This window comes from Taudactylus pleione, unplaced genomic scaffold (assembly GCF_031769625.1).
Source record: "Taudactylus pleione unplaced genomic scaffold, aTauple2 ptg000046l, whole genome shotgun sequence".
In the NCBI taxonomy this organism is placed as follows: domain Eukaryota; kingdom Metazoa; phylum Chordata; class Amphibia; order Anura; family Myobatrachidae; genus Taudactylus; species Taudactylus pleione.
Genome location: NW_028284448.1, coordinates 10,908,327 through 10,932,395, shown reverse-complemented (window position 1 = coordinate 10,932,395; position 24,069 = coordinate 10,908,327). Strand labels below are relative to the sequence as shown.

The following is a 24,069-nucleotide window of genomic DNA, read 5'->3' as shown; positions in this document are numbered from 1 at the left end:
ATCATCCAGCACACCGGGAAGGTGCAGAGAGATCAGTCAGCGATATCTTTATCGCTGCCTGATCGTACCATGTGTACGCACCATTATTTATTTCCAAAGAGAACATTATCCATAGAATAAAGCGAAAAACAAGAAATGTGCATACATTTTATTTACTATAGATACATATAAAAGAAGGCTTTAAAGAAACATGTTTAGGTTTTATGTGTAAAGTTAGTTTGACTTTAATGTTTCTTATGTCGTGATCTTTTATTAAATGTACTTAGTATTTAACATAATGATGTTTCATTTAATTTTGGAAATCTTTTTGGCAGAATATATTTTACTATAGTACACTGCTTGAAAAGTTACAATCATCAGTTCACAGGTGAAGCATACAGTTTTTGTGGAAATGTGTGAATACTTTTGTATCCACTTTACAGCCTGATGTAGTGTTAAATGTACACCTGTAGAAGTGTATCTTGAGTGTTTTCGCACTGCACATTGTCTGGTAAAAAGCATATACATGTACAGGCAGTGTAGAGTCATAAGCATTTAATCACATATTCATTTACGACTGAAGAGTTGTAACTGGACTGTAATGGGGCAATGATCAGTAAAGGAGCGTCAACGCATCTGTGGGCTATGAAGATTTGAATGTAAGTATAAATACGCAAGTTTTCAGACATAACTTTTTGCACCTAGCATCAGGCTGATTCACCTGCACACCGATGAGGTATAGTATTATACCATTTATTTATGTAGCGCCAGTGATATTATGCAGTGCTGTACAAATATGTAACAATTCACATCTGTCCCTGTCCCATTGGAGCTTAGAGTCTAAAACCACTATCCCGCACACATACCAACATGAATTGTGGGAGCTAACCACAGCAACCCCACACAAACACAGGTAGAACATACAAACTCTACTGCCCCTGATGGGAACCAAACTCATGACAACATGCTAACCACTGTGCTGCGTAATTACACCTCTTTCCAGGAATGACCAGGTGTAGGCTGGTACAAATGCACCCTAATGATGAGGATTATCAAGCCAAGCATATGGATAGAAGGCAGGTGCACTGCAAGATGCGTAAGGGCAAAAATACACAATTTGTTCAGTGCATAAAATGAACTAACACATATGCCCAATCTCTGTCCATCTCCTCGTGCCCTGTAATGGTGGGTACACACTGGGCGATTAAAGTGGACGACTGAACGATAACGATATATCGTTATCGTCCACTTTATCGTCCATTTTTATTACGAAAACGATGAACGATAACGACGAGGCGCGTTCCCGCAGGTCGTTCGTCATCATCGTTCATCGGGTTAACATGCAGGCCAACCTGACGATGCCGTCAGGTTGCTGCATGTTGGGGAATGAGGGAGAGAGCCCGGCGCTGAACAATATCGTTAATGATATCGTTCAGCGGGTGTGCTCACTGTCATGAACGACATTGAGCACACCCTGCCGGGGACACACTAGACGATATCGCTCAGGGAGCATATCATCTAGTGTGTACGCACCATAAGTGTACACAGGTCTTAGAAAATACTATTAAGTAGAGTTTACAAAATATTTGTATGTTCTTACATACCAAGGCAGGACATGATAACACCTAGCATTTGATTACAAGTTTTGCCTTGAATGAAACAATAATATATTTTTTAGAACATTATCAATATGTTTAGGTGCAGCGCTATCGCCACCTACTGTAATGTAAAATAACCACATATTATGAGCTTGGATGGAGTAATGCTGCCATCTCATATCTTTTGCAATTGGGCTGATAATCAGTATAAGATGGCTGGTCTTAATGGATGTAATCTGGAATCTCAATGTAATTAAGTGCCCTCATACTCTTCTACTGAATGAGTCTTCACTATATACTGTAGGTGAACCTCCATCTTATATTTGGGATTTCCAGCAGTGGGACTATAATGCTTGATTACACGCTATCAATCTCATTTTAATTATACTTCTGCGTGTATTAATACTTTCGCTGGTTCTAATGTAACTGCCTTCGAATTGCCGCAAGTTGCTAGATATCGACTATTCAGTCAGGAGATTTAAAGCGCCAATATTTTGAAAGGCAAATCAGGGTGGTTTGGTTTGCAGGTTATTTTAGGCCCCAATACTGAGTAGTCCATAAATATGGAAACACCCTTATAAAAAGGAAATGCGTAAGGAAATATTAATCCAGTGTCTACACACATGATATGGGAGTGGGGAAAAACTTTTTAGGGTATGTCAGCAGCATAGTGGCCATCTTGAAGTTGGCCATCTTGGATCCATTTTTTTAAATGGGAAGGTAGTCGTGACATATCAAGCAGATGCAGAAAAAAAATGGTGTTCTTCATTTTAACATATCTTTATTCAGTCTCAAGTTTTAACTGGATTTTCTTTTGCAGGTAGTGACATTAATGACAATGGCACGAACACAAACTGAATGTGTTGAGATTGTCTTGATATCTGGAGAACGAGTTGAATCCAAGTTGGCCACCATACTGGTGACATACCCCAAAGTTTTACCCCACTCTCATATATTTGTAGACATTGGATTAATCTTTCCTTACTCATTTCCTTTTTATAAGGGCGTTTCCACACTTATGAACCACCCTTGTACTTCATAATTATAAAGCTGTAGCAGAGCTTACAAGAAAAAGAAAACATTCTGTAGAAACAATATGAAAGCAGTGATATGATGGTAATAATTATTTTACATTACAATGTAATAATTGTAACTCAGTTCTCCTAAAGTTTTTTTTTTTTATATTTTGTGGATCTTTTCTACATGTTCTTTATGTCCTGGATGCACACGTCATCACATAAGCCCAAGTCACAGTGTTCTGTGAGCATTGCCTATTGAACAGAATAACACATAAAAGTAGACCATAGCTGTATCTTGTGTGCATTCATGGTCTTTCCTCCTCATAGAATGAAAGTTTTAATAGGGAACAATGAAGGATCCACTACTACTCCTTTCATTGCACAGTGATTGGACAACACAGCAGAGCAGTGATGCTTGGTCATGATGCCCTTACTCTTATTTTTTTCATAATACTATCTTAGGTGTCATGAAAACTTTTTGTTTTCTTAAGATGCTAAAATGCTCTGACCACAACCACTATCTGTTGACACAAAGAACATGCGGGTGCAAAAACATACGTTTGAAAACTATTTTTACAACTTTATGCAGATGGACACTTGATAAATGTTTGTTCTAGTACATGAATGTCTGTTGTGCTCATTTAGGGGATTGATTATGGTATGCAGAGGATTGCAGTACATCTGGAAGTTTTGTGGAGTAGCTGCAAAAATGTAACTAATGCTGCCCGTCATGAATTGAATTAGCTGTAAAAGTGTAACTACTGCTGCCCGTCATGAATTGTGGTGTGTTTACTTACAGATTGATGTCCTTAAAGCAGACATGGAAAGTGCGGAGTGGAAGATCTTGGAAAACCTAATTCTAGAGGGTATTGTAGAGCAGGTTGGACAGCTTATTATGGAGATCCATCTCCACTGGCCTGGGTTTGAAGTCAGTGGAAATGACAGCAGCGTTGTTAGATACTGGTACAGTTTGTTCAAAGAACTGGAACGCAAAGACTTTAAACTTTTCTACACGTACAAGGATTTATCGAAGCCACAGATGTTCCTTAAAAAGGAAGTCTTTAATGCAAGCAGCTGCTATATACTTAGCTGGGTAAATACCAGGTGGACATGACACAAAGATGTCTATCGAATTGGACCAGAGAAAAACCGTTGTATCATAAGAACAAGACCTGCTCTGCATTACTTTACAAAACTGTGCTTGATGAAGGAGGAAAACATTGAATATGTGTATTATGTAAAACTAGCATATTTCATACTATACATTATTTGGGGAATAGTTTTTATGAACGATTAAGTTTATTTTTCAGGGTAATATTACATATTTTTCTTCACAAAATAATGTCTAAACTGTCTCTGTTGTAACAAATAATGATATGCATCACAAAGTTTCTGGAAATGTCATTGATAAAGGTGATGCTTTCAGGGTATTGCATGGCAATGTCACTTTTGTTTGCTTATACTGTGCATTGGCCTCATCACCAACATACAGTAGAGGCAGACAGATTGTGAATATTGTATTAATAGATGATATTATTTAGAATTTTGAGTCATTTCACACCATGGCACCTAACAGAGGTTATATGAAATGGTTGCTGCTATTTCCAAGTTGGAGAAAGGACCTCTGTGACGTAGACACCACGTGACCGCTGCAGGAGGCTGGACCGCTCCTGCGTTACCATCCACTAGGGCATAGAGGGGGAATATATATTTGTGGCGAGCGCAGCGAGCCACCGTGCCCGAAGCGTAGCGAGCCCGCGAGGGGACACTTTTGGTCCCCCGTTACCATCCCCGCCCCTCCCCCTTTCAGGCAGAGTCACGTGGGTGTGACGTCACAGGGCCATCAGCCCTGTACAGTCTAGACCTAACCTATATGAAATGTGTGAGCTTAGATTCTACTGAGCACAATCATGCTGGCTATAATAGGGCAGAACTCAATAAGGGGAGGAAAGCACAATATAATAATTCTGTGCAATTTACTACAATATAATTATTGGTTTTGTTAAAGGAACAATCATAAAATGATCAATATATTTATCAACATTCTTTATATAGCACCAAGACATTATGCAGTTCATTGATTAGAATGTTTCTTAATCATTCACTTCAGTCCTTGCCCCGGAAGCCTAAATTCTCTAATGCACAAACATCAGTTTCATCAGAGACCAAACATACAAACTCTACACATATGGTCTTCAATTTAGATTCAAACTTAAAGGGGTAGATTTAATAAAGCTTCTAATAATGAAAAGTGTTGCCCATAGCAATCAGGTTGTGACTATCATTTTCTAGGATGCAATAGAAAAATGTTAAATAGAATGTGGTTGATATGGACAAAACCACTAGTTTTCATTTTTAGGAGCTTTAGTAAATATACCTTAGTCGCAATACATTAATGCTCATCGTGGTCATATTGTGCTAGTCATATGTTCTAATATATTAATGGATGGTATAGTTGACATCTGTTGCCTACAGATAACATTGTGAGCAAAATCTAAAGTCTTTACTCCTGGGCCTATAAAAACTGGCTATAGTGATGGTTTTCTATGGTCATTTATTGCAGTGGTAGAACACATCCTATCGTCATCATTTAAATAAAAATTTACTGGGGCAGGTGAGTGATACTTAGCAGCTTCCTAATACTGGCTGGGAGTGATGACAGACCAGTTATTGATTTGCCTGAAGAAGCTTTATAAATATGCACTTTATTTAAATAACACATTTGTTCATTGCATATGTACCACTAGGATCCTTATTAAATAGGCTTCGCCATTCTTTGCAAGGGAAAGCAGTGGTGTTAATCGCTTGATAGATAGGTAGAAGTCCCATCTCCGGCTAAACACTTGTTTTCACTAGAGTTAGGGCTTTTTCCCACTTTGATAAATAGAACCCTCATTGACTTCTGGAGCTGCTGCAATTCATGGGTGTTTTCACAGGAACTGAGGATTATGAGTGACCATGTTCCTATTCCAATGATAGGGTTTCTAAACTCCAACCCTACATGCATATCCTAAGTAGAACATACATGTAAGGACACTTTTTACCTATCTCGCTGACATTGCGTGCTTCAGCGCGTCGTCAGCGACATCCTCCATCAGCCCTGCATGCAGGTCCGACGTGCGGTATCGTTAGCGGGGGCCATGCTGCCGAATGCAGCATGGCTCCCGTCGTTGGCAAATGTGTATGCACTTGCTGTTATCGGCACCCCGTCGCTGACAAGGTCGGGCATACTAGACATAGTCTAGTGTGTACCAGCCTTTAGTTGGACTATTCAAAGAAATTTGAACCCCTGTCTGTGTTATTGGCACTGGTACTGACACTTGGTTCCATACTGGTCATAAAGCAATTTTTGGTTTGTTTAAAAAAATAAATAAAAAAAATAAAAAATGTTCCACACGTCTTCTTCTGTATTATAGATAGTCTTCCAAACATTTACAGTCCCCAATCCTGTGAGTAGAAAGATGTCCAACTTGTATAAGTATTTTCTGATATGCTTTACTGCACATGCAGTTTTGATGTAATAAAATCATACAAAAGCAGATCGGCTGTTTAAGAAGACAGCGATGAAAGATTACATGATTTCTTAAATATGTGATTTTCAAAGATGTAAGTGGTCAATTCTGATGCATGTTTAGAAAGGATAGCTTATATTTGTAATGCATTAAACACAGCTGGATTGTGTTAGATTTAAATAAATACATTACTAAACTTAATTGCTTGTATGCAAATGATGGTTTACTCTGTATGATTTACTTAAGCCAGTGGTTCCCAAACTTTTTTGAATCACGGCACCCTAAAGTAACAGCATTGTTTTCACAGCACCCCTAAGCCAAGTTTGTTATTGAAAAATTCTGAAAAATGTAGTGAAGTAGTAAAGTTAAGTAAATTGTGCTTACCCATCATCCTTAGGCTCAGTTATGTGGTGGTGGACAGGTTTGAGCTTCTGTTTATCCACATATTTACATTACATTGACCATAAAGAATTTTTTTTGGTGCTGGACCACCAACCTGAGGCACCCCTGCAAGTGTCCTGAGGCACGCCAGGGTGCCACGGCGCACAGTTTGGGAACCACTGACTTAAGCTGTAATCCACTGAAAATATGATTGGTTTATTTATTTCATAACACAACTGTAAGATGCATTTTTTTTTTACCTAATTTCCAATTGCTAAGTTAGTTTTAATTGTGTGAGTTATTTTGCATTCCATCAAAATTATATTTAAAACTAACATTTTACATGTTTATGAACTTGTAATTAATTCTTTTATAGAAGCCTATAAGGACTTTAAGCAAACAAATACAAGGAACAAGACAGTCATGTGAATAATAAAATACACGAAGGCCTGGAGTATCTAAGAGAAGGGAATGTGTTTTGCCAGCTCTCCAGCTTATATCCTTTAAATCATCCTGATATTGCTGACTTATTCTTTCCCAAGCTGATAATTACTAAGGGGCACCTTCTCCTGAATATCAGGGGCTCGGAGGTGGATTCCTGTTGGGTGCTTCTTGTTATCTATCCCCGATGTTCTCAGAAGCCACAACCTCTCCTTGCAGCATGTGGTGTCCCTGTCTCCGGCTGTATCATCTGCTGCACTTACCTGAAGATTTCATCCGGCTTCCTGGCTCTATTTCTTGAGATCTTGTTACAGATTCCTGCCGTCCACCTCCTCTTCAAATCCCATCCATCTACTTCGGCGATTGGGGAGTGCTGGTCATGGACCGCTGTGTGTTCTTGCTGTGGTAGTTCTCAGCTGCTCTACAGACTGTTCTGGTGCTCCTGGTCTGGTGGAGTAGACTCTCCCTGTTTGCTTACCATCACTGGTGCTGCATCTGCACTGCTCAATCGTCTCATGATTTAGCAGTCATCTTATCTGGTGCTTCTACTCCACATCTGCTGCCTGCTATCTCCTATTCATCTGTGGGTGATCTCTGGTGGTGTGCTAACCGCCGCCATGTTGCCGCTGGTCTCCTTCCTGCTCGATATATCACCGTCTCTGCTGGACCTCCAACACTATGAAGTTTGGCCCTTTTATGCTATGCTACATACAGTATTTTGCACCTGTAATTCTGTTAATATTCCTACTGAAAATTAGTAAAGATGGCTGACTTTCTGTTACAACTCCTTCGGGCTATTAATTCTACTCAGAGGCTTCTTATTAAGCTTGGTGGCATGATGGCTGTACCCCAGTGTTCTGTAGCAGCTGTATGCATGCCTTCTATGGAAGAGCAGTCTCTGGATGTATTCTGTTCACTGGTGGTACTCACTCCTGAGCTTAATACCTTCTCAGCTCCTGGGTACCAAGACTCTGTTGTGACCTCTCGGATGATCAGTTCAGTTGGATTGAAGCTACTGGATTCATCAAAGTACTTTTAGGTCTATGCTGTGTGTCCTTGGATGGTCGGGAGTCCCCAGGATTTATTGTTAGTGTATGCTGTGTATTTTTCTATATTTCCTTGGGGGATCGGGGACAGGACTGTTCATACATTCGAGTGAGGCTGAGCCCCAGCCAGATTAATATTTAAAAAAAATCCGTTGCTTTGCACTCAATTTCAATATTTTTTTTCTACATTTTTTTATGTTTATAGAGTGGGAGAGTTGGGTCATTTCCCTTGCTAGTTGTGTGTTTTTTTTTTATTATCCTTCAATTAGGAAAGGGGGGGTATAGTAGTTTAGGGACATGGGGGAAGGGGTTTAGGGATGCAAGCATGCCTGGGTTGGGGTTAGGATATACAGAGTGGGGATGGTTTTTTTATTGATATTTCCCATTGTTTTGGTATGTGATCACTATATCTACGTTGGTAGCAGCAGGGTATTTGTATCACTTAATTTTTAGTTATCATGCTTACATACTGTACTTCTATCATCTTCGGACTTATGTGCTCGAATGGCGCCTTCAAGTTTTTTTGCTTTGAATTTATACATTAAGGAGTACTCAATATATCCTGTTCTTTATATACCATTCTACTCTTATGTACATTGCCATATGCTTCTGTCTACTGTATGCTGTATTTGATTTTCACATCTGCCCCAGCTCAATTGCTTTATATTTTTTAATTAATGTGGGGTGTAAGTTTTGAAAAATCAATAAAAAATACTCAATATACAAAAATAAAATACATCTGCTCGAAAGGCTGTCTATACATATCAGGACATAAGTAATAATCATCTTAAAATATGAAACATCTTATCCCACTGACAACCCATAACAGCCAGCCCATCAAATTCACCAGGAGATCAAATGTCCACCATAGACTAGTACTCTAGAGCAGAAAGGTGAGCTCATCTATCTGTCCTGCTGTATAACCACGAGCAAATCTACATCAGAATGGCTGAAAAATAAAAGAATCATAGAAATGTTCAAGTCAAAGTCATCACTCACCTTTTTAAGCAGCCACAAAGTTCTGCAGCACCTGCCAGTCATGGTGGTAGCTGATAGCACCCCAAGGCAGTACCTATCAAGGTTGTGGTAGGATGGGCTATAGTGAGAGCTAGGATTTGCAAATGTGCTTGGAAGTTTGAAGGTTGGGGTACAGCTTGGGCAGTCACTGCAGAATTCCATAAGTACAGAGCAGCACTAGAGAAATATATAGGTGGGAGAGAGAGGTGGTAATTAGGAAGATGAGACGCTGCACCATGAGGGAATGAGGTAGAGTAAACTCTTATATTTTCCTATTTATAATTCAACATCTATAAAATTACTGACATAGGGCCATATTCAATTGTTTTCGCACCCGTGATACTTTTTCACATGCCGGACTTTTCGCCCACCGCCAGTTTTGCATGCAAAAAGTACCGCACGCACTCCTGCTATTCGCCGTATTCAATTCCAATGGACGCATAAACGCGTCCCAGCGAAACCAGGTGAAAAGTATTGGCAGAATTGGGAAAATCAGCCTGACAACCCCCAAAAATTGCACTAACATTGAGGATCAATCTAGATGTCCCCGATTAGCCCTACTGAAGCTATTTGGGGTACTTAAGTGCTGTCAATTACTCCAAAATAGCGTCTTTGCACAAGTGGTGAAGAATAGCATTAAGCAGTTTTTTGGGTGAAAATAAGTATTCCTGTCAAATTTGGGGTACTTGAAAATGGGTGCAAGCATAGTTATAAATCGCTAAAGTCAAGTTTGAAGTGCCACAAAAAATGCACCTTCAGCAAACACCTGCAATAACAAAAATAAAAAAAACACCTATTTAGCTAGTTTTTGCATTTGTACCCCCTTTGTACTTTTTTGCCCCCATTTTCAAAGTGCTTTCTTGAGGTGTTCCTTTTTTTTTTTGCATGTTTTTGACGCAGTTTTTGGGGGGGCTGTCCAAAGGGTGCAGAGTGGTTTCTGCACCTTTGGACCCCAAAACCGCAATTCTGCACTTTTTCCGCCAGGTATTCATAGGCAAAACTTTTTTGCCTATTACATTGCATTGACTTTCCGCGTACGTGACAAGTCTTTGCAATTGAATACGGCGAAAAGTTTCCGCCTCGTGAAATTATGTCATCTGCAGATTACGGCTTTTCGCCGCTAATTGAATACGGGCCATGCGGTTAAATATGCAACAGACATGACTGCAGTTTGTAATAAACTGATAGCGGACACCTCATTAAATGAGTTTGTAGGTTTCAAAATTGTGAGAGTTTGATCTGTTCCATACATATTAAATAAGCACTGTGACATTTTGATTCCCAGTAGGACTAAATGCATCAGAGAATTATCACTGTTGAAGTACCGCTGTTTGCAAAAAGGACCAGAGAAATTAAGGAGACCTCAACTGGTTACTGGAAGATTTTCTCCTATAATTTGCCACAATCTGATGAAAGTTTGTATACTGATAGTGACAGGCATATCATCGCTGTACATGAATAGGAGTATAGTCAGCAGGCCACAAAGGGATCATTCCATTTTTTTTACAATTGTATGGAATGGATGGATACCACTGGGCTACACTGCATAATTTACTGGGAGGGGGATCTGTAGGATTCCTACCCGCCAATGGGCGCTCGCACATGCGTAGTCTGTTAACTGTGCATGTGCAGGAGCGTGACCGGGCCCCAAAGCAGGTGGTAATGTGATCTCATTAGCTCCTGTTCCAGAATTCGATTTTTTCTTTAAATATACTACATCGATACAATATTTCTTATTGACATGATAACCATCAGGGCTAAAACCTGATAGTTAATAAACATGCCTCTAAATATCTGAGTTATGCTGCCCATCCACTTGCAAACCTCAAAATGACTGCATGATTACAACATTGTAGTCGTGCAGTTGTTTGTCAGTCTGTGATGAGCCTACACTGATCGAGCAGTCGTTCAGTGTAGGCACATCAATCATCTGCAAACATGCTGAATCTGACGTTATCGTCAGATTGTCCAGCATGTTTGCTCGATGACATGTCTAAACGACCAGCGGGAGCGCACATCGCTGGTCGTTTTAGACATTTTTGCAAACGATTTGCGAACGATAACGTTATCGTTAAATCGCTCAGCTTAATCATCATCTAGTGGATGGGCACCTTTAGAGAATGAAAAGATAGACACCTCCATATATATTTATTTATACACACACACTAATGGCACGGGAATTAAACACTCTGGTACGACCAAAACCTTCCTTTACTCTTTATATAATTCTCATGATAGTGACTTTGTGTAATGACACAAAACACATGACTGAAACTACGATGTAAAATAGCAATTTAAAAATTTTATTTTGACTTATAAAAAACAGTTTCTGTACTGCATAAATCTGGAGAGACTTTGTTCCAGCTTAAATATACACACATCCATATGGAAAACAGACCAAACAATACGATCCTGTTGATGAAGGTACTTTGCCAAATGCCAAGTGGACACACAATACACAAGGCATTGTTGATTTGTTTGTGTCAATACATTGAAAATATACAGTGCCCATTTTAATTTACACATAATTCTGGTGAATACATAAAAGAAAGGCTGATAAATATACAATATTCAAAAACTTCCAAAATACCCATAAGAACATAAATAGATTATTTGTGATAATTAATACATTGGGCAGCTGTCTACATACTGGTAAATTCAGGAATGAAACATGAAAAACACAATGGGTCCTCCTTAAAAGCTAAATCTCGAAACACAATGTGCTTTCAGTTTGAATGGCAGTCTGATTGTTAAAGGTATTCTCCTGGTGTAAGCTCCATTCATGACAATGTCCATAAAAGGTGAATATCCTTTAACTATATTTGTTTCTCTTCACCCACAACAGGCACTTGAGTGTCAGCTTTTAGTCCCACAGTTTGATGAGGCCATCCCATCCACAGGTGATCACTTTGGATGTTTCATGGGGATGCCACACTGCACCTATACAAACTTTATCATGAGCTTTTAACCTACTATACAGTTTAGTAGTTTTCCAGTCCCAGATGTTCAGCTTTCCATCAGCATCACCGGACACTACATAACTGGAAAATAAGAAAACGGTAAATGTTTAAACCAAGTACAGTATAACAGGCTAAACTCTACCTCCATCAGTTTGGTCTTTAAGTGTAAAATCATTATGATGTAACTTACTGGAATATCTCCTTAAGTATAACATTTGATTTTGCCTGTAAAAAGCAGGCTTATAATGCAGAAAAACATTTGCTGTCATGTACAGTATCACTAACAAAGAGTCTGTTTCTTTGTGTTAAGCAGGAAATGTTAGGCCTGTTATAAATATGAGGAGCTGTTGTGCACAGCATAATTATTTTTATTAAGGCAAAATCATTTTTCAGTGAAATGCTCCAAGTCAAATGGTCTCAGTTAACTGCAAAAACAAGTGATGTCACCCGACATTGTTAATACATAGCACACTGTCCCAAGTCATCTCTTTATGTGTAGAAGTAGCGGAACAAGACACCGTGGGCTGATTCAAAGTTGGGAGTAAAGAAAAAAATATGCGATATGGTAAGAACTTACCCTTGTTATCTCTATTTCTACGAAGTCCATAGGGTTCCACAGGATACCTTGGGGTATAGGTGATGACGTCAGGCATCGGGCACCATAGAGTTAAGTTTTCTGCCTCCCAGGATGCACTAGGGTCCCCCTCCTATACCCTGCCCCCGAGCCAAGGCATCTCAGTTACGTACCAAGCCATAGGCCGCAGGAGGAGAAGGAAGAGAGAAGAAAGATCTGGACACACACAAGAATCACATTCTCACCAGAGGGAGACGGAAAAACCGGTGACCAGAGTAAAGCCCATCTGCAGCACAGGTGCGACAGGGCGGGAGTCCTGTGGAACCCTATGGACTTCATAGAAATAGAGATAACAAAGGTAAGTTCTTACCATATCTCATATTTTCTACATCAGGGTCCATAGGTTATCCACAGGATACCTTGGGGATGTCCCAAAGCAGTATCCTTCAAGGGTGGGGACGCTCCTATGCTGAAAGGAGAATCCGCCGCCCGAAGGAAGCATCCTGAGAGGCAAAAGGTGTCAAACGCATAATACCTCACAAAGGTATGGACAGAGGAACACGTGGCAGCCTTGCAGATCTGCACTGCAGAGGCACCACATCGAGCTGCCCACGAAGGACCCACAGACCTAGTGGAATGAGCCCTCACAGAGGATGGAACCGGAAGGCCTTCATGAAGATAAGCTTCTGAAATTGCCATACGAATCCAACCTGCCAAAGTTTGCTTTGAAGCAGGCCAACCCTTTTTACGGAAGCCATAGAGGACAAACAAGGCGTCCGACTTTCTAAACGAAGAAGTGCGGTCAACATAAATCCTTAAGGCCCGCACAACGTCCAAAGTGGCCTCACCCACTGAAAGATCAGGTGAGTTAAAAGCCGGCACAACGATTTCCTCGTTGATATGGAAACGTGAAACAACTTTGGGAAGAAAATCAGGACGAGTACGCAGTACTGCCCTGTTCCCATGAAAAATCAGGAAAGGGGGTCTACAGGAGCGAGCCCCTAAGTCAGAAACACGTCTGGCCGAAGCGATGGCCAGAAGGAAAATAGTTTTAGCTGTCAGCCATTTAAGGTCCACTGAGCCCAGTGGTTCAAACGGCGGTCCCTGGAGAGCCCTCAGGACCACAGCTAAATCCCAAGGCGCCACCAGTGGAACAAAGGGCGGCTGGATTCGAAGAATACCTTGCATAAAGGTGCGCATATCAGGGATTGTAGCAATCCTACGATGGAACCAGACGGACAGGGCAGACACCTGCACCTTCAGAGAAGCAAGGCGTAGCCCATGGTCTAGTCCCGCCTGTAGGAAAGCTAACACTCTAGACAGACGGAACTCCCGAGGGGCACAACCTCTCGGTCGACACCACTGGAAGAACGTATGCCACACACGATGGTAAATCCTTGCAGAAGATGGTTTCCGAGCTCTCAGCATAGTTCGTACTACAGAGCTGGAAAACCCCCCGGACCTTAACATGGCCGGCTCAACAACCACACCATCAAAGACAGCAGAGTCAGGTCCGTGTGAAGACAAGGACCCTGTGACAGTAGGTCTGGTCGCAGCAGCAACCGCAGAGGACTGTCCACGGACAGACCCTGAAGGTCTGAGAACCAGTGCCGCCTGGGCCACGTGGGAGCTATCAACAGGAGCGTCCCTCCTTCCTGTTTGAATTTCCGGATTACCCGTGGAAGAAGGCAAAACGGAGAAAAGAGATAAGCAAACTGGAACGTCCACTGGACGGACAGAGCATCCACCAGAGACGCCTTTTCGTCTCTTGTTCGAGACCCGTACACCGGCAACTTGTTGTTGTGCCGTGACGCCATGAGGTCGATCTCTGGAAGACCCCACCTGTCCACCAGAAGTTGAAAGACATCCTGGTGCAGAGACCACTCCCCCGGATGAACGTCCTGGCGACTGAGAAAGTCAGCCTCCCAGTTGAGGACTCCCGGGATGAATACGGACAATATGGCTGGGAGATTGCGCTCTGCCCAGACCAGGATGCGGGACACCTCTACGAGTGCCGCCTGACTTCGGGTTCCTCCTTGCCGATTTAAGTAGGCCACGGTGGTGGTGTTGTCCGACTGGACCTGCACGGGGTGACCTTGGAGACCCCGATGTGCCTGCTGGAGAGCATTGAAAACCGCGCGGAGTTCCAAGATGTTTATTGGAAGCTCCTTCTCCGCTTGAGTCCATCTGCCCAGGAACAAGTGTGGACCAGTGACTGCTCCCCAGCCCCGAAGGCTGGGTCCGTTGTCAACGGGACCCAGTTAGCCACATAAAATGGACGACCCTTGTTGAGATGGGTCGTCTGCAACCACCAGGCTAGGGACAGGCGAACCTCCGGAGTGAGCACCATCGTCTGGGACTTTAGACTCTGAGGCAGTCCATTCCATTTGGACAGGATCAATTGCTGCAGAGGTCTGGAGTGAAACTGGGCATATTCCACCATGTCGAATACTGACACCATGGAGCCCAGTAACCTCATCGCCGAGTGCAGGGACACACGGCGACTCTGGAGACAACTGCGCACCCTCAACTGTAAGGCAGAGATCTTTTCCCACAAAGATCCTCTGCTGTCTGGAGTCCAATAAGGCTCCGAGGTGCAGAATCCTCTGAGACGGGATCAGGATGGACTTTTGCCAGTTTATTAACCAGCTGTGCCGTTGCAGTACCGCAATCATCAGATCCAAGTGGCGTAGAAGGAGCTCTGGCGATCCTGCTACCAACAGAAGGTCGTCCAGGTACGGCAACATGCGGACTCCCTGCAGCCGCAGGAAAGCCGCCATGAACGCCATAACCTTGGTGAACACTCGTGGTGCTGTCGCCAGGCCAAAAGGTAACGCCCAGAACTGGAAGTGATCATTGCGGATTGCAAACCCGAGGAACTGTTGATGGAGTAAAAGAAAAGGGACATGCAGGTAAGCGTCCTGTATGTCCAACGACACCATGTTATCCCCAGGTTCCAGCGCCAGAATGATGGACCATAGGGTCTCCATCCGAAACCTCGGCACCCACACGGACTTGTTGAGGGCTTTGAGGTTGAGAATCGGACGGTGCGACCCATTGGGTTTCTGCACCAAAAATAGATTGGAAAAGAAACCCTGGCCCCTCTGGGAGAATGGAACAGGCACTATAACTCCAGCCTGGAGCATAGTATGCAAAACTTTCCGCAGTTCCATGGCTTTGTTCCGGTCTAAGGGAAGACCCGTGGTGAAGAATCGGGATGGGGGCCTGTGCCGAAAGGAGAGGGCATACCTGTGAGAAACCACCTCGTGAACCCAATTGTCTGTCGTGGGCGAACTGCAGCAGGCGGCCTCCCACTTTGGGATCCCCCAAAGGGAGGCCCAGACCGTCAGGCTGCAGGTTTGTCATCAGACTTAGGGGCCAAACGTCTGGTACTCCAGGCCTGTTTCCTGGGCTTGGCCGATTTCTTGGGGCCAGCCTGTCAGGGAAAAGACTGCGCCTTAGGCCTACCATGGGCCCTGTAAGGCCGAAAGGACGACGTACCCGAACTATAAGGGACCGCAGCAGACGGGAGACATGCAGACTTGGCTGCCGCCAGCGTGGCCACAATTTTGTCCAGATCCGGACCAAATAGGACTTCTCCATTAAAGGGTAAAGCTTCCAAGCCCTTTTTGGAATCAGCGTCCGCCTTCCAGGATTGCAACCATAAGGTGTGACGAGCAGCAACAGCTGCCGAAGAAATCCGAGATGTGAGGGTACTGATATCCAAGGCCGCTTCATTGATGTAAGTGGCCGAATCCTGGAGATTGCCTACCAACTCGGCCTGTTCAGCTGAACAGTCGGAATCCAAAGACGCCTCCAAACTATCAGCCCAACGCTCCATAGCTCTGGCTACCCAACATACGGCCATAGCCAGTCTGGATGCCCCCCGAGGGAATAAATGGACTTTAGGCAGATCTCCACCTTACGGTCCGTAGCATCCTTCAAGGAGGACATGGAGGGCATGGGCAATGTGGCACTTCGGACTAGGCGTGTCACATGAGAATCCACCTGTGGAGGGGATTCCCACTTAGAAAAATAATTGTCCGCAAACGGGTAAGCCACCGCTAGACGTCTTTGAGGCTGATACAGTTTGCCAGGGTGTTTCCACGCCTCCTCTAAATGGTCTACTAATTGACCTGAAAGAGGAAACACTGTGGCGTCACCCTTAATACCCTTAAAAAAGGCATATTTGGACTTGGACACCGGGGGATCGTCATCCTCAATAACTAAAGCTGTGCGGACTGCCCAAATAAGGCCAGGAATATAAACCTTGGACATAGCGTCCGACTCTTTAGTACGGAGAGGTTCTTGGTCAGATAAATCCAGAATCTCCCCATCATCGAACGTCACGTCGTCATCCTCATAAGGAGTGGACAGAGACGCCACAGGCCGCAACACAGACTGCCCATGTAACACGTCCGACAAATGCTGTACAGAACTTGTCAGTGAATTAACCCACGCAGGTTCCTGAGAGACCTGGGGAGGGGAAATAAGGAGACTGTGGGGTACCATCAGTTGTCTCGGGAAACCCTGCATGGGTGACGACACCACTGACTGCTGGGACAATCCCATCTGTGAAAACGCAGGTGGCGGAGCTCACTGGCCCACTAGGGTTGTAAGCGCTTTGACGAAACAAGCCCAGCGCGGTTCCTGTACCAGAGCCGTGACAGTAATCGGCCGCGCCAATAACACTGCCGACACAGCCCCTCCGCGTTACCCTCCCCCTCCGCTATTGGTACTTTGCACGTAGTGCACAGAAGCTGGAGAGGAAATTCACTCTCAGACATGATGGTAAGTATGTGACCCCTCTCACTAATACTTGTTAGTATAGTGTGAGAACCACCCTGCAATCACCGCACCGCAAGGGCTTTAACAGAAGAAGAGCAGGGACAGTGAAATGGCTGACAGTAGAAAGTGAAAGTACGGGCAGCAGACGCTAGCAGAAGTCACATACTATGCAAAGAAATGAATCCCTGCACTATCAGCGCTGTTCTTCAACTACACAGACACAGAGCCTGGTAGGACACAGCGCTGCATACACAGACCTGTTTCAACGGAGGAGAAGTATGCCGGGGGACCCAGACCACGACGCCACCGATCAACAGCCTCCAGCAGCGTTCACCATGCTTCTTGAAAGATGGCCACCGAGGAGCATAGAGGAGGCCGGCCTGGGGGAGGAGCGCTGCCACAGGGCCAATCGGCAGGGGCAGAGAGGGCTGTGTGCAGCGGGGGAGGCGCCGGCTGTGTACAGGGAAGGCGCGCTCCCCTGGCATGCAATTAACCCCTGGGACACCGCAGCGCTGCCGCTCAGCTGCGGTCCGCTGTCCCAGAGGGGTAGTGGAAGCACAGGTTTGTTACCTGGCTCCACGCTGCAGCCAGTCACCAGGGAGCCCCCTGCCTGGGGACTCTGGACCATGTATCAGCAGAGACACACCGCGGGACCCCACTGCTTACCTGCTGTCCCCTTGAATCTGGCCATGGTCCAAAACATCTGGGGTCACCGCTAGCTGTGACCCCAGATGCTTACCAGCATCCCCGGATCAGTACCGGCGTTCTGGTACTGGCGGGGTGTAGGGAAGACAGCATGGACGTCAGTAGTGACTGTCCATGCTGTACTTCCAGATGTGCGGCCACAGCTGCCGCGAAGAAACTTCAGGGGCTATCCTTAGCCCCCCTCTAAACAGGTGCTCCGACTCCGAGCCGGGCACCAACGAAACTGAGATGCTTTGGCTCGGGGGCGGGGTATAGGAGGGCGACCCTAGTGCATCCTGGGAGGCTGAAAACTTAACTCTATGGTGCCTGATGCCTGACGTCATCACCTATACCCCAAGGCATCCTGTGGATACCCTATGGACAATGATGTAGAAAAAAAAAAAAAAGACAACTGTGCAGTGGATAAACCATGTTGCAAGCACATGGTGCAAAATACCTTTGTGTGCAGGGTAAACCCTGGCTGCTGTTGCATGTAGCCCACAAATACTGGGGAGCTTTAGTTTTATACAGCAATATAGAGTTCAGCTGGGAAACGCAACTCCCAACTCTAAATCTCTCTGCATATTTTAAATCTGCCCTACTTACAGAGCAACATGGTTTTGCCAAGGTGCAAATTTGCTCCTTTTTCTATTATATGAATCACCCTATATATGTCATCATTGGCCAGCATGACAAGAAAATGAAAAAACAATATCGGATATTGTTTATATACAGTGTATTGGTTCTTATATGAAGCATTAGTTCCCTTTGACCTATCAAAATATAATTTGTAATCTGTCAAGACAATTCCCTTCCCCATTATGTTCCGCCACCCCTGATCTCATGTATTATTCTCACCTCATGTCTGGTGAAAAGTCAACCTGACAAGCATAGCCAGCCACCATATGACCCTTGAAAATCTTCTTTTTATTCAATCTGAATCGGTTTTGTGCACCAAATATTAATATTTGATTATCCATTGACTGACATGCCAACCATTTACCTGTGAATGAATATTAAGTTTAATACAGTTAAAAAATGTGAACATGCAACAAAGAGGGAGACAAAACATCTGATACAAAAATATTTGGACAAGTGGGGGAAAAAAAAAAAATCTAGTCTTTCTTCTGGTGCCACCAAGATACCACATCTGGAGAAACTAAAGCAATCAAATTCTAGAATGTAAAGCCTTTCCAGTGCTTTATATTTTTGAAAAATATCACTTTTCATTAAAAAAAAAAAAAAAAAAAACACCCCCAAAAAACGTGACATTAGGCAATATTTTACAGTTTGAATTTTCATGGCAGATATCTAATGCGTTAACAGTTTAATACATATTGTGAAAATTAAATTAGAATGAAAACCACGTGTAAAATGCTTATTTCACTACATGTTCGCAAAAATAACCTTGATACATCTGTCCAAGATTCCTAGGGGTATATTTACTAAAGTGCGGGTTTTTAGAAGTGGAGAGGTTGCCCATAACAACCAGATTCCAGCTATTATCTCCTAGAAGGTTCTAGATAAATGTTAAGTAGAATCTAATTGGTTGCTATGGGCAACATCTCCATTTCTAAAAACCCGCACCTTAGTAAATATACCCCGTAGTCTTAGGAGAGCATTACTTTTCCAAAGGCACCTCACTCACCGTTAGGAGACAGGGTGACAGCAGGCATTGAATGCATACTTGGCTCTGCTATGTACTTGAAATCCACAGGAATATCCCTGCAAAAACATTGAATAGCCTATATTATCAGGCGATAAGGACATCATAACATTGGTATGAAACCAAATCTACTACTTTTTCTGTTATGCAATATAAATGTGAGGTACTTAATAGTCAAATGAACCGGGTAGTGCATTCATTTAAAACTTTATCCATGCATTAAAGATAAATAAGTCAATATTAAGATGGAAATTAGATGCAAAATCAAGTTAGAAAAAAAAACAAAAACGAACATTAAACATTTTATGACAGTACTTATAAAGACAAGATTGTCTAGTAAGAATAATAAAGGTCAAGATTATGGTATATTTGGTAAGGTATTGTAGCAACGCGGAACTTTCAAAACATTAACACATGATTATTGATTATAAAAATGTTCTAAGTTTAACGAAAACAAAAAAAACAACCATATTGGCTACTTGTCTCTTTTCAATTACATACAACATTAATACAGAATGCTCTGAGAATTTAATTTCAGCTCAACCCATTAAAAACATAACACAATTAAATTACTATATAAAATAAATTGCAGTTGTCAAAATTTCCTCAGGTTCTCAACTATAATTACTTATGCAAATATATGCAGCACTGACAACTACAAACAAAAAGTTTGAGAAATTTAGAACCAAAACCATCAGTTAAAGTGAAGCCTAAGTTTAGATGGAAAAAAATTGCTTGATTTTTCAAGTATAAGCAAACTAAGTTCTTGTTAACAAGTCCCCCAGAATATTTTAGAGTGCCTTGAAAAGGGTTATGTTTTTTTTTTTTTTTAAATATAAAAATGTGTTTAAATGTTTAGTAACTTGTAGAAAGAATCTGGAATTTTTATTTTGTCCTACAATACTTTATGTATTAGCTCCCCCCAAAAAAAATCATACTTCATTCTATTTCAAATTAAACAAAAATAGTGTGCAGATTTATTTCCAAAAACACTGTACATTTTACTTTCTTAATTACAACAGTGTGAACATAGGCCTTACCACTCCCAAACTCTCAAGCTTTTATCGTCAGAGGTGCTTACAAAACGCCTGTTCTCATCCACAAAAGTAATAGTGTTGACAGCTCCCAGATGTCGGTCATACTCTTGGACAATCTCACCACTTCGAATATCCCACTAAAAGTTTGAAAAATAGTCAGGTACTGCACACAAAACAGCATGTTTTGTATTATACAACACAACAGTCTCTGTAGACACGTTTTAAAAAGTGGAGGTAGGTCAGAATATAATCGAAAGTGACTAAATATATAAATGCACCTGAAAATTAGTGTACAATACAGTAGCTAGACATAGACAAACAGCATGGGGTAGGTGTAAGAGTGCCCTCAAAAATAAATGTACCTTAATTATATAATATTTTTATACTCACTGTAAAATCCCTTCCTCGAAGTTCATCTGGGGGACACTGTGATAGTACTTACAGCTGGGTTAGAGTCTGGCACAAGGAGATTAACACTAACTAGTTAAAAAAGAACTCCGCCCCCTCTAACCCCTCCCACCTCCACTGGATTCCTCAGTTTATATGTTTAGCAAAGCTGAATGAAGGAAGAACAGAAAAACCATGAACATAACATCGTAAGAGACAACTGCCCATAGAACAAGAACAAATCAGAAAGGAATCTCAGTACGCGTCAGATGGACTTCGAAGAAAGTATTTTACAGAGTACAAAAAAATGTCAATTTAATCATCCATCTGGGGGACACTGCAGTAGTACTTATAGCTGGGACTTTCCAAAGCAAGCTAAGGGGAAGGGGGGAAATCGGTCGGCAGAACCACACAGACATTTATGCCCAAACCTGGTCACCCCCATACAAAAAGTATGGAAACTGTAACTTTTGTGAAGGTGTGCACGGAGTACCAGGTCGCTGCTCTGCACAGCTGCTCCACCGAGGCTCGGCGGTGCACTGCCAAAGAAGCCCTAACAGAATGAGCCCGAAGAGAAACTAAAACTGGCAAGTCCGCAGACAGATAAGCTAGGTGTATGGGTGAGGTGACCCACCGAGCAATGGTACTCTTGGATGTCAGCCAACCTCGTTTTGGGGCATCAACCAACAAAGAATCTGTATGCCGAATAGAAGAGCACTGACCACATCCAATAACTCCACAGTGGAAGAGGTGGTGGATGAAAAAGCTTGCGGAAAAGCAGGAAGTTCAATGTCCTGGTTGAGATTAAACTTAAAAGCCTGATTCACTACGGTACGCAATTCTGCTTATACGCACACACCGAAGGTGCTATTTAAATGTGTGCATTCACATTGAAAACGCAGCTAGACATAAGAACGCCCACTTCCCCCTCACTCATATCCGTATACTAGGGCAACATAGCGAAACCATCAGTAACACCGGACCCATAGGCACACTTGCACAAGCCCTGACCTTACTCAGAAATTGCTATTATCCACGCACGCCATCAGTGCTTGGACTGCTTATGGCCACGCAGTGGCTAATTTATGCACGCCCCTGCAATGGCGTTGAAATGCACTGGCGCGCCTGTGTTCGCCCAACAACCCAAATGGCACTTCCTGTCAATCACTCTGCTCTGGGTCTGCGTAGGCCTCTGCAATAGCAATTCTGTTTGCAATTGCTAGCTCGCGCACTACGATGCATATGTTCTGAAGAAGCATGCCGTCAAAGCAAGCTGAGGCAAACTTGGGTGCAGACACTGCCCTTGGTCTGGCCGAAAATGCAGACTGCAAGGAACTTTGGCCAACATGCTCTGAAGGAGAGAATACCACCGTCGACGAGGCCAATCTGGAGCTATTAACATGACTGGAAGACCCTCTCGACGAACACGCTGTAGAAGCCTGGGCAGCATGGACAGAGGGGGAAACAGTTAGCCCAGGCCAAAAAACTAAGGAACAGTCATGGCATCCACGAAGGCTGCTTGGGGGGGTCTTATGAGTGAGTGCCATACAGTAGAAGTTTTCTGTTCAAGCGGGAGGCCATGAGGTCTATATCGGGCAGTCCACATGTTTACTATCTCCTCAAACACCCCTTTATGTAGTTCCCATTCTCCGGGATGAATGGTGTGGCAAATGAGAAAGTCCGTCTTCCAGTTGTACACCATGGGAATATATATGCCGATGTGACAGGGACCCAGAACTCCGCCAACGAAGAATCTGTGACACCTCCAGGATGCCCGAACACTCAGAGTATTCGCCTTGCTTGTTGATGTAGACAGCCGTGACATTGTGCAACTGGATTCAAACAGAATGGCCCTGCAGGAAACGTGGAGCATAGTCCAGAACATTTCGGATCGCCCTTAACGCTAGGATGTTGATGGGGAGAGTGGACTCTGTGGGAGTCCAAAGCCCTTGAAAATGCTGGTCTAGTAGGACTGCTTACCCATCCAGTCAGGCTGGCATCAATCGTGACTAGCACCCAGTTCCAAATTAAAAATGGAGAGCCCTGGGACAAAGTCGGAGTGTGAAACCACCACCGGAGTGACTGGCATGTTGAAGAGACAGTCGGAAAAACAGCTTGTCCAGATAGGAAAACTGGACCCCAGGTGTCGGATCTGGAGCTGGAACATCTGAACTTGAAATCTGGAAAAAGGAATCGCTTCAACGGTGGCAAGACACCTGAGGCAGTTGGAGAACAAAAACCCCAAAACACCATCCATTGCGATGGGAGGAGATTCGACTTGGGAAAATTCACAAAGTTCAAATTCACAGCTGTGAGTTTGAAGAGTGTCCACTACCAGCAGATGTTGCCGCAGGAGGACCTCTGAAGGAGAATTGAGTACCAGGTCATTGAAATATGGAATTATGGTAACCCCTGGGTCAAGATTCCAAGATCATGACCAATTAGACCTCTAAACAGAAACGGACAATGCAGAAAGTCGCAACTGCACAGAGACCGTACCCAACGTGCGGTCTCCCACTTAAACCAGGGTTTCACGGATCTGCACTGCTAGAGTAAAAGTGTCAGAGTTAGGCTCCTCAGGCTGAAGTCCAGAAACCACTTTTCCTATCCGCGATATCCTTCAAGGTAACAGGGTAACAGAGTGTACTGTAGGGATAATGGTGGCCTTAACCAACCTAGCAATAAGTGCATCCACCCGAGGCAGGACCTCCAAAAGTCTGGTGTCCCCGTCTGCAAAAGGATAAATATACCTAAATTCTTTAGGGGCCTGATGCTTTGTGCTTGGCTTAAGCCAGGCTTCCTTTTAACGCCTCTCCAAAATGGTAGAAAACTGACACTTGCTTATTCTTTACATAATGAAGCAGAAGTGGCCTCACAGTGCTGTATCTGCAGGGTCTGATGGACTGCATCAATTAAATGGTGGACACCTGAAATAGCAGGGGAATCCTCATCCCAACATGAAGTATCCTACCAATCAGTG

At 43.3% G+C, this 24,069-nt stretch overlaps 2 protein-coding genes across 2 annotated transcripts in view; one reads left to right on the top strand and one right to left on the bottom strand.

Annotated features, from left to right (window-relative positions):
* METTL24 (methyltransferase like 24) overlaps positions 1 to 6,054 on the top strand; it is a 70,476-nt gene extending 64,422 nt beyond the window's left edge. Inside the window, exon 5 of the mRNA XM_088460414.1 lies at positions 3,396 to 6,054. Within this exon, the coding sequence (XP_088316540.1) occupies positions 3,396 to 3,710 (315 nt within the window). The 3' untranslated portion in view covers positions 3,711 to 6,054. The remainder of the gene's footprint in view (positions 1 to 3,395) is intronic.
* Positions 6,055 to 11,275: 5,221 nt separating this feature from the next.
* The window catches only part of CDC40 (cell division cycle 40), an 85,095-nt gene continuing 72,301 nt past the window's right edge, over positions 11,276 to 24,069 (bottom strand). Inside the window, exons 12-15 of the mRNA XM_088460413.1 lie at positions 20,706 to 20,839; positions 19,648 to 19,724; positions 18,858 to 19,002; positions 11,276 to 12,034 (exon numbers count right to left, since the gene is read on the bottom strand). Coding sequence (XP_088316539.1) covers positions 11,857 to 12,034; positions 18,858 to 19,002; positions 19,648 to 19,724; positions 20,706 to 20,839 — 534 coding nt within the window. The 3' untranslated portion in view covers positions 11,276 to 11,856. The remainder of the gene's footprint in view (positions 12,035 to 18,857; positions 19,003 to 19,647; positions 19,725 to 20,705; positions 20,840 to 24,069) is intronic.